The sequence below is a fragment of the Aulonocara sp. 'chitande type north' Nkhata Bay genome, linkage group LG3, assembly GCF_057382095.1.
Source record: "Aulonocara sp. 'chitande type north' Nkhata Bay isolate Kocher_YH1m ecotype deep benthic linkage group LG3, A_spYH_male_GT1.1, whole genome shotgun sequence".
NCBI lineage: Eukaryota > Metazoa > Chordata > Actinopteri > Cichliformes > Cichlidae > Aulonocara > Aulonocara sp. 'chitande type north' Nkhata Bay.
In genome coordinates, this window is record NC_141346.1 from 58,691,235 (window position 1) to 58,707,847 (window position 16,613).

The 16,613-nt window shown below is 39.6% G+C and overlaps 3 protein-coding genes across 3 annotated transcripts in view; 1 reads left to right on the forward strand and 2 right to left on the reverse strand.

Annotated features, from left to right (window-relative positions):
* Positions 1-16,106, forward strand: part of LOC147336315 (protein TANC1-like) — a 31,576-nt gene extending 15,470 nt beyond the window's left edge. Inside the window, exon 10 of the mRNA XM_086286173.1 lies at positions 11,971-16,106. Coding sequence (XP_086142299.1) covers positions 11,971-12,036 — 66 coding nt within the window. The 3' untranslated portion in view covers positions 12,037-16,106. The remainder of the gene's footprint in view (positions 1-11,970) is intronic.
* LOC147336316 (uncharacterized) lies at positions 1,979-4,101 on the reverse strand. Its single transcript, XM_086285337.1, has one exon. It carries the CDS (start codon positions 3,422-3,424, stop codon positions 2,207-2,209), a length of 1,218 nt encoding a protein of 405 aa, XP_086141463.1. The 5' UTR covers positions 3,425-4,101; the 3' UTR covers positions 1,979-2,206.
* Positions 5,475-6,943, reverse strand: LOC147336317 (uncharacterized). The gene has a single exon (XM_086285339.1). The coding sequence runs from the start codon at positions 6,918-6,920 to the stop codon at positions 5,703-5,705; it is 1,218 nt and encodes a 405-aa protein (XP_086141465.1). The 5' UTR covers positions 6,921-6,943; the 3' UTR covers positions 5,475-5,702.
* Positions 16,107-16,613: the final 507 nt, after the last annotated feature.

A 16,613-nucleotide genomic window follows, 5' to 3' on the forward strand; every position in this document is an offset into this window, starting at 1 on the left:
ATCCATATGGGCACAGAGAATAGCCACTTTTTGTGGTACTGAAGTTCCCGGGCTTTCATTCAAAATCTGTTTATCGTGAGCACCCACCCATTAAACATAAAAATTATAAATAGCTTCAAGCTATTTCAAGCTATTGATGCCTGTGGGCACTATCAGCCACTGAGACAACAGACAAATTTTAGTGTTTTAATGAATGAATATTTCATACATTAAGGCTGCCTGTTTATTTAAGAGAGGTGAACAATACATTATAATTATACATAATAATATCACAGATGATAGACTAAATAAATAGATTTTACTTAGATGCTTGTTCATTCTTAAAGTCTTATATGTTGAATTGAACTGAATGTCATCTGTTCAAAGGCTCTCCCAGTCAGTGCTGTTCTCCATGCCTGTCTTACTGTACATGATGTTATTAGCACAAACACTTTAAAAGTTACTGTGACTCAAACATAGAAAAAATGATTTTTTATTTCCCTCACCTAATTTTTAAAAGTATTTTATAGCATATAACACGTTTGAAAATATGCTTTGGTTCACATTTAACTCCAGAAAATCATAAATCAAAATAGGGATATTACCTGTCCACAGATTCATGGTGCAGTAACTGCTCTTTTAACTGTCTGGTGTCTTTGCTCTTTGTTTGGTGTTTGTAGACATGGTTTACATGAGTTTTTAGCTGAGATTCAGAGGTTTCTGTGGACACTACTCATGTCAGCACTTATATTTCTGACCTCGTGTTATAATCGATTAAACGTGGTCTCCTCTCTTTTGCCCCCATTTTTGATGTTGTGGGTGCAAATGATCAGGCGTGACATTCTCATAATAAATCAGATAAAATACTGCAAAGAATTAATCCTGCATTTGTGTGATTGAAATGTGTGTGCAGTGACACTGTTTTAAAGATTTGGCCTAAATAATTCTGGAGTGAATGAGCCTAAACATGATGACCGGACTAGTGACACCATATCACCTGTGACACTCACACACGCACGTATGACTTTGCCAGTTTCAGCTGAAACAATTTCAGTGTTTCAAACCATGTTCCAGAGTTTTTAGTTCACCGTTCATGAGGTTTCAAGAAGAAAATGAAAGACAGATCTGAATGTTTGAAAGTGTTTTGGAAAAACTCTGTAAAGATTAGATGAACAATACTCAAAGGATAAATTCAACTGTTTTATTTTGTTAGATAAGTTGAAAAAAAAGTTAAACAAGCAAGTAAATAACGAAACAAGGTAAAATGAAGTAAGAGCAAAAAGTTAACAAGTAAATAACGAAACAAGGTTAAATGAGGTAAGAGCAAAAAGTTAACAAGTAAATAACGAAACAAGGTTAAATGAGGTAAGAACAAAAAGTTAACAAGTAAATAACGAAACAAGGTTAAATGAAGTAAGAGCAAAAAGTTAACAAGTAAATAACGAAACAAGGTTAAATGAGGTAAGAGCAAAAAGTTAACAAGTAAATAACAAAACAAGGTTAAATGAGGTAAGAGCAAAAAGTTAACAAGTAAATAAAGAAACAAGGTTAAATGAGGTAAGAGCAAAAAGTTAACAAGTAAATAACGAAACAAGGTTAAATGAGGTAAGAGCAAAAAGTTAACAAGTAAATAAAGAAACAAGGTTAAATGAGGTAAGAGCAAAAAGTTAACAAGTAAATAACGAAACAAGGTTAAATGAGGTAAGAGCAAAAAGTTAACAAGTAAATAACGAAACAAGGTTAAATGAGGTAAGAGCAAAAAGTTAACAAGTAAATAACGAAACAAGGTTAAATGAGGTAAGAGCAAAAAGTTAACAAGTAAATAAAGAAACAAGGTTAAATGAAGTAAGAGCAAAAAGTTAACAAGTAAATAAAGAAACAAGGTTAAATGAGGTAAGAGCAAAAAGTTAACAAGTAAATAATGAAACAAGGTTAAATGAGGTAAGAGCAAAAAGTTAACAAGTAAATAACGAAACAAGGTTAAATGAAGTAAGAGCAAAAAGTTAACAAGCAAATAACGAAACAAGGTAGAGGAGAGAAAACCCCAACAATCCCCTCTGAGCAAGCACTAGGCGACAGTGGGGAGGAAAAACTGCCTTTAAACGGGCAGAAACCTCCGGCAGAACCAGGCTCAGGAGGGGGCAGTCAACTGCCGGGACTGGTTGGGGGGGTGAACAGAGGTGGAGCAAGACGAGGCTACATCAGTTGAAGAAGCAGTATTGTCCCTCTACCGGAAAAAGCTGAAGAATCTTTTCTTCTTTTTCATGGACTTTTCCACGAGCGCCTTTTTGTCCAGGATGAGGGTTCTCAACTCATGGATGGTTTCTGTGTTTTGCCTCTCTAGTTTCTTGCATGTTTGTTCCACCTGTTCTAATGTTGCTTGTGTTTCTTCAAGCTTTTCTTTGAGGTCTTTGGATGTTGCCTCCTGTGTCAGCTTTGCCTTCTGCAGGTCTGCATTTCTCACTTGATCTTCTTTGTGCAGGCCTTCTAGCTGCTCATTTCTTTTCTGGATATCGCGGAGCGTACACTGCAGGTCCTCATGCGTTTTGTCTTGTTTTTGCTTTTGGGCCTGCATTTCTGTGTTTTCCCGCTTCAAGTTGTTGAATTCCAACAATATCCCCTTAATGAGCTCTGAGTTGTTTTTGGCCATGTGATCAATCTTTTTCTGCATGTGTGAGCATCGTTTTTCTAGTGTTTCCTTTTCTCCCTCCAGCTCACTTGTTTTGACCTTCAGTTCATCACAGAATCCTTGCAACTTTTGATTTTTACTCTCAAAGTCCTTGATAATGCACTTTTCTTCTGGCAGTCTTTCTTTCTGTTGCTCTTTCTCTTGAAGGAGGTCTTTATTTTGGACCAATGTTTGTTCCAACTCTGCCTTCACCATTCTGTACTTTTCCTGCATGCCTTGGAGCTCGCGCTGCAGGTCTTTTTGCTTTGTGTCCTGTTGTTCCTTCTGTTGGAGGACTTCTTTATTTTTTTCTTCAGCTTCATCAAGCTTTCTTTGGAGCAGGTGATTCATTTGGTCCATGTATTGCAGATCCCACTCCATTTTATCAATCGTCGCTTTCCTGCCTTGAAGCTGCTCGGACATTTCTTTAACTTCAGCGCTCTTTTTCTTGTTTTCTTTGATGAGGGATACAATCTGCTCTCTGGCTTGAGCAAACTTGATCCCCCAGCCCTCATTAATAATGTTGATGTCGGGCTGGCGCTGTAGTGTTTCTTCCAGGTGTTTGTTTTGTGCTTCCATCTGTAAGCACTTCTTCTCCAGGTGACGTTTTTCTTCTTCAATTTGTCGAATTTTGTTCTGGAGATGGTTGTTTTCATTCCTACTCTCCTGTAATGCCCTTTGGATGGATAAGAGGCCATTTGGAGAAATTGGCCGGCCACGCGTGGAAGGAGAGGCGGCGAAATCTTTTTGTCTCGGTTGCCGTAATCTTGGATACATGTTGGCGTTTGTATCCGATGACTCTGAGAGGTTTCCAAATTTTTCTGTAGTCAACGTTTGAAGGCTGCAAACACAAAGGCTGCGAAGAAACGAACTGAAAATTGCTGTTTCTCACCCCTATTTATAGAAAAACTTCAAAGGATCCTTGTGACATCCTTGTGACATCCTTGTGACATCATCACTCCTAAGCCAATCAGATTGTCACATGACATTTTGGAATGTGGAATGGGGATATGTTTTTTTTTAAACAGTTTTCAAATGTAACTTAATATTTAAGTGTTTCTTACTTGACCCGCTTAGTCGATTAAAAAGTTAATTGCCACGAACACCCCTAATGTTATATAACAGACCACAGAAAAAAGACAGGTTTTTTTCTACGTGACAGAGCTATAATAAATGTTTTGTTTTTTTAATTATCCTACTTTTTCTAAAAGGGAACATTATTTAAAGAATATGTATTTAATTAAAAACTCTGTATTCATCTAAAGGGTATACCAAGAAGGGTGAGCTTCCTGCTTGAAAAGGAAATGACCAAAATAAATGTATTTCTCTGCAATTACAAACTCTGTGTAAACAGTCTTGGTGTCAAAATAAAGCTAACACTGGTGAGATGTCATCAGAGCTGTAAATATTACTGCAGATGTTACTATGTCAAAGTTACTGTGACTCAAACATAGAAAAAATGATTTTTTATTTCCCTCACCTAATTTTTCAAAGTATTTTATAGCATATAACACGTTTGAAAATATGCTTTGGTTCACATTTAACTCCAGAAAATCATAAATCAAAATATGGATATTACCTGTCCACAGATTCATGGTGCAGTAACTGCTCTTTTAACTGTCTGGTGTCTTTGCTTTGTTTGGTGTTTGTAGACATGGTTTACATGAGTTTTTAGCTGAGATTCAGAGGTTTCTGTGGACACTACTCATGTCAGCACTTATATTTCTGACCTCGTGTTATAATCGATTAAACGTGGTCTCCTCTCTTTTGCCCCCATTTTTGATGTTGTGGGTGCAAATGATCAGGCGTGACATTCTCATAATAAATCAGATAAAATACTGCAAAGAATTAATCCTGCATTTGTGTGATTGAAATGTGTGTGCAGTGACACTGTTTTAAAGATTTGGCCTAAATAATTCTGGAGTGAATGAGCCTAAACATGATGACCGGACTAATGACACCATATCACCTGTGACACTCACACACGCACGTATGACTTTGCCAGTTTCAGCTGAAACAATTTCAGTGTTTCAAACCATGTTCCAGAGTTTTTAGGTCACCGTTCATGAGGTTTCAAGAAGAAAATGAAAGACAGATCTGAATGTTTGAAAGTGTTTTGGAAAAACTCTGTAAAGATTAGATGAACAATACTCAAAGGATAAATTCAACTGTTTTATTTTGTTAGATAAGTTGAAAAAAAAGTTAAACAAGCAAGTAAATAATGAAACAAGGTTAAATGAAGTAAGAGCAAAAAGTTAACAAGTAAATAACGAAACAAGGTTAAATGAGGTAAGAACAAAAAGTTAACAAGTAAATAAAGAAACAAGGTTAAATGAGGTAAGAGCAAAAAGTTAACAAGTAAATAACGAAACAAGGTTAAATAAAGTAAGAGCAAAAAGTTAACAAGTAAATAACGAAACAAGGTTAAATAAAGTAAGAGCAAAAAGTTAACAAGTAAATAAAGAAACAAGGTTAAATGAGGTAAGAGCAAAAAGTTAACAAGTAAATAACGAAACAAGGTTAAATGAAGTAAGAGCAAAAAGTTAACAAGTAAATAACGAAACAAGGTTAAATGAAGTAAGAGCAAAAAGTTAACAAGTAAATAACGAAACAAGGTTAAATGAGGTAAGAGCAAAAAGTTAACAAGTAAATAACGAAACAAGGTTAAATGAGGTAAGAGCAAAAAGTTAACAATTAAATAACGAAACAAGGTTAAATGAAGTAAGAGCAAAAAGTTAACAAGTAAATAACGAAACAAGGTTAAATGAAGTAAGAGCAAAAAGTTAACAAGTAAATAAAGAAACAAGGTTAAATGAAGTAAGAGCAAAAAGTTAACAAGCAAATAACGAAACAAGGTAGAGGAGAGAAAACCCCAACAATCCCCTCTGAGCAAGCACTAGGCGACAGTGGGGAGGAAAAACTGCCTTTAAACGGGCAGAAACCTCCGGCAGAACCAGGCTCAGGAGGGGGCAGTCAACTGCCGGGACTGGTTGGGGGGGTGAACAGAGGTGGAGCAAGACGAGGCTACATCAGTTGAAGAAGCAGTATTGTCCCTCTACCGGAAAAAGCTGAAGAATCTTTTCTTCTTTTTCATGGACTTTTCCACGAGCGCCTTTTTGTCCAGGATGAGGGTTCTCAACTCATGGATGGTTTCTGTGTTTTGCCTCTCTAGTTTCTTGCATGTTTGTTCCACCTGTTCTAATGTTGCTTGTGTTTCTTCAAGCTTTTCTTTGAGGTCTTTGGATGTTGCCTCCTGTGTCAGCTTTGCCTTCTGCAGGTCTGCATTTCTCACTTGATCTTCTTTGTGCAGGCCTTCTAGCTGCTCATTTCTTTTCTGGATATCGCGGAGCGTACACTGCAGGTCCTCATGCGTTTTGTCTTGTTTTTGCTTTTGGGCCTGCATTTCTGTGTTTTCCCGCTTCAAGTTGTTGAATTCCAACAATATCCCCTTAATGAGCTCTGAGTTGTTTTTGGCCATGTGATCAATCTTTTTCTGCATGTGTGAGCATCGTTTTTCTAGTGTTTCCTTTTCTCCCTCCAGCTCACTTGTTTTGACCTTCAGTTCATCACAGAATCCTTGCAACTTTTGATTTTTACTCTCAAAGTCCTTGATAATGCACTTTTCTTCTGGCAGTCTTTCTTTCTGTTGCTCTTTCTCTTGAAGGAGGTCTTTATTTTGGACCAATGTTTGTTCCAACTCTGCCTTCACCATTCTGTACTTTTCCTGCATGCCTTGGAGCTCGCGCTGCAGGTCTTTTTGCTTTGTGTCCTGTTGTTCCTTCTGTTGGAGGACTTCTTTATTTTTTTCTTCAGCTTCATCAAGCTTTCTTTGGAGCAGGTGATTCATTTGGTCCATGTATTGCAGATCCCACTCCATTTTATCAATCGTCGCTTTCCTGACTTGAAGCTGCTCGGACATTTCTTTAACTTCAGCGCTCTTTTTCTTGTTTTCTTTGATGAGGGATACAATCTGCTCTCTGGCTTGAGCAAACTTGATCCCCCAGCCCTCATTAATAATGTTGATGTCGGGCTGGCGCTGTAGTGTTTCTTCCAGGTGTTTGTTTTGTGCTTCCATCTGTAAGCACTTCTTCTCCAGGTGATGTTTTTCTTCTTCAATTTGTCGAATTTTGTTCTGGAGATGGTTGTTTTCATTCCTACTCTCCTGTAATGCCCTTTGGATGGATAAGAGGCCATTTGGAGAAATTGGCCGGCCACGCGTGGAAGGAGAGGCGGCGAAATCTTTTTGTCTCGGTTGCCGTAATCTTGGATACATGTTGGCATTTGTATCCGATGACTCTGAGAGGTTTCCAAATTTTTCTGTAGTCAACGTTTGAAGGCTGCAAACACAAAGGCTGCGAAGAAACGAACTGAAAATTGCTGTTTCTCACCCCTATTTATAGAAAAACTTCAAAGGATCCTTGTGACATCCTTGTGACATCCTTGTGACATCATCACTCCTAAGCCAATCAGATTGTCACATGCACTGCAAAAACTCAAAATCTTACCAAGTAGGTTGGAGAGACAAAACCTGCAGCTCAGAATCAGCGCAAGAAGACGTAATCGCAGCGCGGACCGGACGCATCAGGATCGCTAAGCTCCGACAGCGTGTCCGTCTACGAGCCGTCGGGTGAGAAAGCCGAGAAAGACAAAGTTGATTCTGATGCGTCGGTCCGTTCTGTGTTTACGTCTTTGTGTGGAATCAGTGTACCTGCTCTCATTTACATGGATTCGCATTTGCGACCAAATTGGTTGCACTCTAGAGCCCTGTTACTTGATGAAAGTTGGTTTTGCAGAGTTAATCTTGCAGCTCAGCCACAGCATAGCCCTCAGCAACCAAGAGCATGCTAGCGGGCCGTTGTTATTATGTTATTACTGTGCTTTTCGGAAAATGAGGCACTCTAAAAATCAGTCCTTTGATTTTTCTGGAAATCGACAGTGCTCCTTATAATCCGGTTTGCCTTATGTCTCTACCAGCTTTGCACATCTACAGACTGAAATCTTTGCCCATTCTTCTTCACAAAACAGCTCCAGCTCAGTCAGATTAGATGGGCAGCGTTTGTGAACAGCAGTTTTCAGATTTTGCCACAGATTCTTGATTGGATTTAGATCTGGACTTTGACTGGGCCATTCTAACACATGGACATGTTTTGTTTTAAACCACTCCATTGTTGCCCTGGCTTTATGTTTAGGGTCGTTGTCCTGCTGGAAGGTGAACTTCCGCCCCAGTCTCAAGTCTTTTGCAGACTCCAAGAGGTTTTCTTCCAAGATCGCCCTGTATTTGGCTCCATCCATCTTCCCATCAACTCTGACCAGCTTCCCTGTCCCTGCTGAAGAGAAGCACCCCCAGAGCATGATGCTGCCACCACCATATTTGACAGTGGGGCTGGTGTGTTCAGAGTCATGTGCAGTGTTAGTTTTCCACACAGAGCATTTTGCATTTTGGTCTCATCTGACCAGAGCAGCTTCTTCCACATGTTTGCTGTGTCCCCCACATGGCTTGTGGCAAACTGCAAACGGGACTTCTTATGGTTTCTGTTAACAATGGCTTTCTTCTTGCCACTCTTCCATAAAGGCCAACTTTGTGCAGTGCACGACTAATAGTTGTCCTATGGACAGATTCCCCCACCTGAGCTGTGGATCTCTGCAGCTCGTCCAGAGTCACCATGGGCCTCTTGGCTGCATTTCTGATCAGCGCTCTCCTTGTTCGGCCTGTGAGTTTAGGTGGACGGCCTTGTCTTGGTAGGTTTACAGTTGTGCCATACTCCTTCCATTTCTGAATGATCGCTTGAACAGTGCTCCGTGGGACGTTGTTTCTTTTTGTAGCCTAAGCCTGCTTTGAATTTCTCAGTAACTTTATCCCTGACCTGTCTGGTGTGTTCTTTGGACTTCATGGTGTTGTTGCTCCCAATATTCTCTTAGACAACCTCTGAGGCCGTCACAGAGCAGCTGTATTTGTACTGACATTAGATTACACACAGGTGCACTCTGTTTAATCATTAGCACTCATCAGGCAACGTCTATGGGCAACTGACTGCACTCAGACCAAAGGGGGCTGAACACACACCCCACTTTGCAGTTATTTATTTGTAAAAAATGTTTGGAATCATGTCTGATTTTCGTTCCACTTCTCACGTGTAAACCACTTTGTGTTGGTCTTTCACGTGGAATTCCAATAAAATTGATTCATGTTTGTGGCTGTAATGTGAGAAAATGTGGAAAAGTTCAAGGGGGCCGAATACTTTTGCAAGCCACTGTATGAATCCTGGTTGTGTTTACGGACCTGGAAACGATTTTATGTGCACGGCGCTCGAAAATCTGTCAAATGTTTTAGTACGACTTTGCTAAGCTACGAAGCCGCACCGCTTGATGGATTGTTGGAGCATTACGGCTATCGTAGGCAGGAGCCCCGCGGAGTGATACGTCCTGTGCTTCAACATAATATCACTGTATTGTGTGTTTGTTTAACCTCTTTTTAAGTTTTGTGGATATTATACATGGTTGTGCTGAGGATATGTCGGCCAGTTTCCACTGGAAATGCCTTTTGGTTAAACTGTCAGGGAGGAATTTGCATTTGCACTGTTACATTTTTATATAAGTTTAATGCACATGAAAAGCAGCTGCTTATTTAAGTGAAAATACATTGATTGTTTGTTTTTTTTGCACAAATGAAGTGGAGTTGTAAAGTATTTTGTCTCGTGTCAGTTATATCGTTATCGCACATTTTCAAATTTATATCGTGATGAATATTTTTGGCCATATCGCCCTGCTCTACTTCTACAACACGCCTTGTGTAGATGAGTTAGTGAGGCAAACTGATCAGCTGTCTTATTGTGTCTGTTGAGTGTTTGGTTTTGTGAACGGCCTCTTTAATGCACGAGGGTGTGACCATCCACATCCTTGTATCTGTCCACTGTCAGCCATTCATTTTGTGCAAATCTGGCCAAGTCTTCCAAGTGTGCGTGTTTTTTTTCCTTCTGACCAGATGCAGCTTTCTGCAACATCACTTTAATGTCCTTATACTGATCACCACACTGTGTGTGTGCGCTAAAACAGCAATCATTTCACTGCTCCTTTGTAGTGACAGGTTACAAAACGTCATTAGATGCTGCGTGGCTGTACAAGATAGACTTTGGTTAGCAACAACTCTCTGAGGCCTTTACTGTGAAACAGAACGCTGTCTTATCCGGCTAACTTCAAGGTTTAATGTGGGATTTTTTTGTAATCCAAGACATAATGCCAGGTCAACTCATGCTTTGAACCTAATCTGCTCCACAGCAAATCATGTTCCAAATGAGAGATCAACAGGTAGAAAATCACAACCTACTAACCAGTAAGACCGAAAAAGAACAAAATAAATAAAATCCCCGATCCTGGAAGGTCCCTCAGACCGCTGTGTGCAGAGAGTAGGAGTGTAAAATTTTTCAGCAGAGTCTGATGTCTTTGTCTTTCCATGATGAGCAACAATAATGAACATAGATTCTCTACAACAACTTTATTGTTTTGGAAGTATTAATATATGATCCCAAAACTTCTACATTTAACCTTTTAATCAGACCAGCAAAAATCTAGTATTGAATCTTAGCACAGTCATAAAAAACTATTTGCTAAAAGCATTTTTGCAGCTGAATATTTTAAATTACAGTTAGGATCACTGGTTGGCTGTTTCACCTGTAAGACTTTAAAATAACATGCTAAGGTTTAATAGTCTATAAGGAATACACTCTGAGGCCTGGGCAGTGTTGTGCTAATAAGAGAAGGTTTGTGTGTGCAGTGAAACAGTAATTTTTTTATTTCATAATTTATTGATATGTTTGATCCTTTCGGAGCTGCGTTAATGAAGCAGTCATTAGAGCACCATGTCCGCTAGAATAGTTCTGTAGTTTGATGCTTGAGTCGTTGCAGACTTGTTGAAACTCCCTCACCCGTCAAAGCAGCGTCTTTGTTATTCGCGTCCAGCAGATGGCAGTGTTTCACTGTCTGACGGCTGTCTGAAGCTTCAGCTGGATTATTCGTTTAAATGAGATCGTTTTATAAAACTTACAACAACAGGCCTGAACCTGCTCAGCTCCAAAGAGCTGGCTAAACGATGGGGCATGTTCAGAATCTTCCTGAAGTTTAACAATTTCCCAAAAAGCTCCACAAAGTGAATTTTCATATAAGACAAGAAGGAAAGAACAGGGTGTGACGTGGAAGGGGCCCTCTGGCAAACAAATTACTGCTTTTATTAAGTTACAAAACTCGCAGTCCTGTTCACGAGTGATCAGAGAAGGGAACAGGAGATGGACAGATGGATCGGTGCTGCGGCTGCAGACTCTTCACCAGTCCCTCTTTACCAGTCGATTTACGTCCTTACCCTCTGTCACAACGGGACTGAACGGACTCACGCGTAGGCTCTGAGTAGGGAACAATAAAGGTTTTTTATTTACAGAAGCACCAGGTGATCTATTTACACAGTGGGGAAAAGACGGGTTCCGGGAATCCACACACGAACAGGAGGGGGGAAAGACACTTGCAGTCCACACACGCTCCAAAGTCCTCACTCCATCCACGCTCCACGCTCCTCTTCACACTCCACAAGAAACACAAAAGCTCGCTCCAATCCTCACACACTTGATCGCTCAGGTAACACAGGGGCAGGTCCAGGGAAATCTATTCACAGAGATGCAAAAGGTTACTGTAAGAAGATCGCTAGGGAAACACGAGAACGAACTGAGCTGGGGTTAACACTGACGAGAGTCGGCAACGGTCCAGCGACGAGAAATACAGGGCTGCCATCTTATAAGGGGACTGGAACACTGTTGGGTGATGAGCCACAGGTGTCACCAGGTGCGTGGGCCAAGGGCAGGAGCCCACAGATGAGCTCCGCCCAGGCAGTGAGAGAAGGAGGGAGGGAGAGAGCGGGGACAAAATCAAAACAAAAAAACACATGTAGCCACACTGAGGCGACCGGGTAGACACAGGGACCCTGACACCCTCGCCTTTTTCACAAATGTCATGTATGAAAATCTATAATAACTCCAGTTATACGGATATCAATATCCTCATAAGTGAGGATATTGATAAACTGATTTGAACTTTTACTGATTTCTGTTTAGATATAAATTGATTCAAAGTGGTCAGATATGCAGATTCTGACCTTTCCTCTGGCAAATATATAAACTCACTGAAAACAGTTTGACTTTTCAGAGAGTTTCCTATCTATCTGTATTTTTACTTTAATAGTTAAGCACGATTAACATTTAGGAAACAAAAATAAACAAGTTAATAAATGAAATGAAATAATACTGATTTATATATTCACTCTGTTTACTTTTTCGATATAGAAATACAATGAAGACTTCCATGTTCCTGCTGGTGGCGCTCTCTGGCACTGTGCTCTGCATGACTAACGGACGTGTTCAGAAAACCAGCAGATCATCAACATGATCCCACAAGGGGGATGTGATGATCTGATAGCAAACAGAGATAATAATGGTAACTGTAAGCGCAAGAATACCTTTATCATTGGTGACTTTAATCAAGTTAGAACAATTTGTGATCCAAGCAATTGTATCAATGCAAATAGAAATCTTTATAAAAGCCCCACAGACGTGCACATTCTGTATTGTAAACTGCTGGGACAAACAACCGATACCCATTGTACACACAGATACAGATGAAAAGGCGTATTGTAATTGCATGTGATAAAATCAATACTTTCCTTCAGCCTGTGCACTTTGAATGTTGCTCTTGAGTTGAGAGATGCTGTCAGCTTGCTGCCATCTTTAAACATCACTTCATGATGCTGGTTTAGATGCTTTATAAGACTTTGTTACATTTCTTAAACAGTGATGAAAATAATAAAGAGGAAATATGAGAGAAGTGATTTTCAGTGAATGTTGAAAAAAATCCCACAATAACAAAAATGATGGCAACATTGCTACACTTTGCTTTCTTAGCTTGCATATTGTACATTTTCACAGTTGTTTCTGATTGGCTCCATCTTCTCTCGTTGTCACAGCTGTTGCTCAACTTTCAGCACTCATTTAATTAAAAAAACAACAAACAAAAAAACCAAGCTGCTGCTGGTAAGGTTGGCATTCTTGCAAGACTCAGTAACACAAAACAAATAAAAAAATGCACATCCCATGTTTATCCCATGTGATTCCAGGCTGAGTTTATGCATTTATGCTTATTTGTTTATAAAATATTATAAGCTGGTCTGAGGTCATTTGTTACTAAAGAAAAACAAACAAACACTGTCATTATTTAATCCACTAAAACTAAGACACAATGCAGAAGCAGTGTGTGAAAACTAAGTGCACCTTCACTGGTGTAGCATCTGCCTTAGAAACAATGAAGTCAAATGAAACTGTTGAATCATCTCTATGTGCTAAAGGCTCATTTTAATGCAGCATTAATCACGTTGCTTTAACAGTGCTGCATTTTAACAATGTTTATCACGTTCTTTGTAGATTTTAATTATCACCATCGTCGCTGTGAGAACATGTCTGGTTGGAGCAGGCGGCACTCAGGGATCATGTTGTGTGGAAGAAGAGTCATGTGATTGTTTTTTTTAAAGATTTATTTCTATGAGTGCACAGAGTGTGAAACAGAAAGATAGGATCGACAGAGAAAGCTGATCATGTCTGTTGTGACACCTGCAATCTCTGACTAGAGTTTTAGGTTTTGTCAGGCAGCTAACACAAAGAAAGCCTGGCTTCATTGTACAAATACAACTTACATATACAACACATGACATATTACACAGAGTCATTATTTATTCAACAAAAACTAAGCCAGATGCAGTTTTTGGATTTTATTTCAAAATGTTCTTATTCTGATTGTTTACTTAATATATTTAGACACATTTGGTTTATTTCTATAAAAATGATATTTTACACAAAACTTCAAACAGCTGCCTGCAAACATGGCTCTTTATTGTAAAGCCAGGTATGAACAACAACCTGCAGCTGCATGCTGTTGTGCTCATTGGTGTCACATTAGGTTCTGAACCACAAACAGAGAAGTTTCTTAGAACTGCTGGGCTAGTGATGTAGGTGTTGATGCAAATGATGGCTTAGGGTGGTGCTACGACAGTGTATAAAAACTGAAGCTCCCAGAGCCAAGTGTTATTTGTTCTTCCGTAACTGAGGTGAACTATAACCTGCTCAGGTAGAATTTAATAACAGCGTGTCTGAACTGCTCGTCTCCAGGCTTCACGTCTCATTCTGTAAGAACTTGTTGTTTGTTTATGAACTTTTTAGAAACAACAGACTTTTGTATACTTCCAAGAAAGAGGGAGAACTGACTCTTCTGCCACACTCACGTTCATCTTTATCTGTCATCAGTTCAGATAAAAGCATCACTGATTATTCTGAACACTGTTTTAAAGCTTCTGCGTCACTCTGATTTCTTCTTAAAGTTGGCAGACAGGATTGTGAAGAAGGACATAGTGGATCCCCCCTTTTAATGAGCATATTATCTGTGAACACTGAATACAAACAACCTAAATGCTCATTAAAGAAGCAGGTTGGCTCATAAAGTGCTCTGTACTTGTTTTATGCAAGTGCTGTTTCTGGAAACAACCACCATCTGTAATCAACACAGGACTTATTGAGCTGTCAGGTGTGCAGACAACATGGCACATTTTGGGAACACCTATAGTTGATGTCTTAATTATGAAAATAGCTACTATGTAGTTGATGCTTCCTGTTCTGCCAGAGCAGGTGCAGCCTTTGTGGAAGTGGGTTCCACTGGACCAGCGTCTGTGAACGATCCACTGTGGGTGATTTTTTTTTTTGACCTTACATCTGTGTGTAAGGACCAACCACAACCATCTAAAATCTCTGCATGTTATTTTATCTTCTGTGTAAGAAGTACACAGCATACCCTGATGATCAGCTTCAAGGGTTCTCAGTGTAGGATGCATACAGTATGTCATGCTGAAATATAGAGCACTTACAATAGAACCCACTAGAAACCAATTATTTTAGCCTGGCTCCTTAAATCTATGGCATTTTTCCCATGCTGACTGATATGCTGCTCAGTGTCTTTTGCTGTCTGTCATGATCCTGGGCCATGTTGGCCCAGCATTCTTAGTTTTCGTATGTTTTGTGTGTTGTTCTTTATTTATGCCATGGTTTCTGTTAAGATGTTCCTTATTTGATTACCTCCTGTGTGCCCCTCTGTGTATCTGTGAGCCCTCGTTTCCCCTCCTTGAGTTTTATTCCATGTTTTCCCAGCCCGTTATGTCCGTGCTCTCCCCGTGCTGTCTCTCCTCCTCTCTGAACCTCCGTGTACTTCCTGTTTTACTTTGACAGTCTCCCGTCAGTGTTGCGTTGACTCCTGCCGTGTCTTGTTATGATTATCAGTGTCACCTGTGTTCCCCGTGTGCTCCCACTTCCCTCGTTAACCCTCTGTGTATTTATGTCTGCGTCTCCCTCAGTTCTGTGTCGCGTTCTCCCTCATTCATGGCCGTGTGTTTCTCTGTGTATTACGTTAGAGTTTCCTCGTTTAGGTTGTATGGTTTCTCTCTCCAGCAATAAAGCTGTGTTTTGAGTTCATTCCTGCCTCCGTGAGCTTGCGTTTGGGTCCTCATCCTGCCTGCACACAGCCGCAACCATGACAGTCTGCTTTTAAATCAGATGTCACTCTGAACATAAACACAAGCCACAGCAGCCCAGCTGTCTTAGCTGAGTACAAGGATACATTTACTCTCTTTGTGTAAAATATTGTGATGATTTTACATTATATTAGGCAGGCAGCTGCCCAAATTAAACCGTGACTATCAGCAGTTTGGTTATTTTGAACGCCTCGGCTGGAAAAAATTCTAAATGGTTTGTAAGGTTGGCCACAGCTTTGTATGTAAAGGGGAGTTAGAAGATTGCTTCATATTTTAAGATTGATTAAGATTAATTAATATTTTTAATTGTTTTATTTTACATCTCACCTTTTACACTGCATTGAGTTGCTGCCATGTGATTGGCTGAGTGTACATCGTTCTTTGTTTCAAAATGGACTTAATGCTTGGTTGAACAGTTGTGATGTTTATCTCCTTTAGATTTATTTTTTATTGTCATGATGAAAAATGGTTTGTTGGTTCATACCTATGAAGTTACAGTGTTTCTGAAAAGCCTAAAAAGATGCATTGTTACCATAGTAAACTTCAAAACAGACTTTATTATATGATATAGTTATAAAATTGGATAAAAACTGACTTCAGCATAATATAAAATAATGTGTTGCCACTATGTATGCATTGGTCAACTTTCAGATCTATGAAGTTCAGCTCCCCCAGCTGTGTCTCCCTTCTGTGGCCCATTCCCTCATTGCTACCCTGTGTATTTAAGCCCTGTGTTTTCCCACGCTTGGTGTCGCGTCGTACCCTCAGACCCTGCCTGTGTGTTCCTGCTTGGTTTCATGGTTTGGTTTCTGTTTTTGTTTCATGCCAGCAATAAAAGCTGTGGTTTTAGTTACATTTCGTCTCGGAGTCCTGCATTTGGATCCACATTTCCACCTGCCCACACTCAGAGCCCTGACATCAGCATAATATAAAATAATGTGTTTTCCCGATACCTGATTTTTAGCACTATGTATGCATTGGTCAACTTTCAGATCTATGAAGTTCAGCTCAGTTATCTATGTTTTCATTTTTAGTTTCCATTTGCATTTAGATGCACGGCCGATTCTCTGATGTGTGATCTGTTTCTACCTGTGCTGATGCTAGCAGGACTAAAGCTGATCAAGCAGCAGTAAATATGTGAAGCAAGGCTGAAGGATACACTCATAAAATGAACAGAATCATAAGAATATAACAGCACGAGCACTGCAAATGCAACTAAAACATGTTGACATCAAATGGTATGTTATTTGAAATCTATATGAAATAATGACACATCTATGTTTTCCAATTTATTTTATTTATTAATTTTATTTTTTCCACAGTTGTGTAAATCAGTCTGTCTGTGGACTGCCAGCCAACACA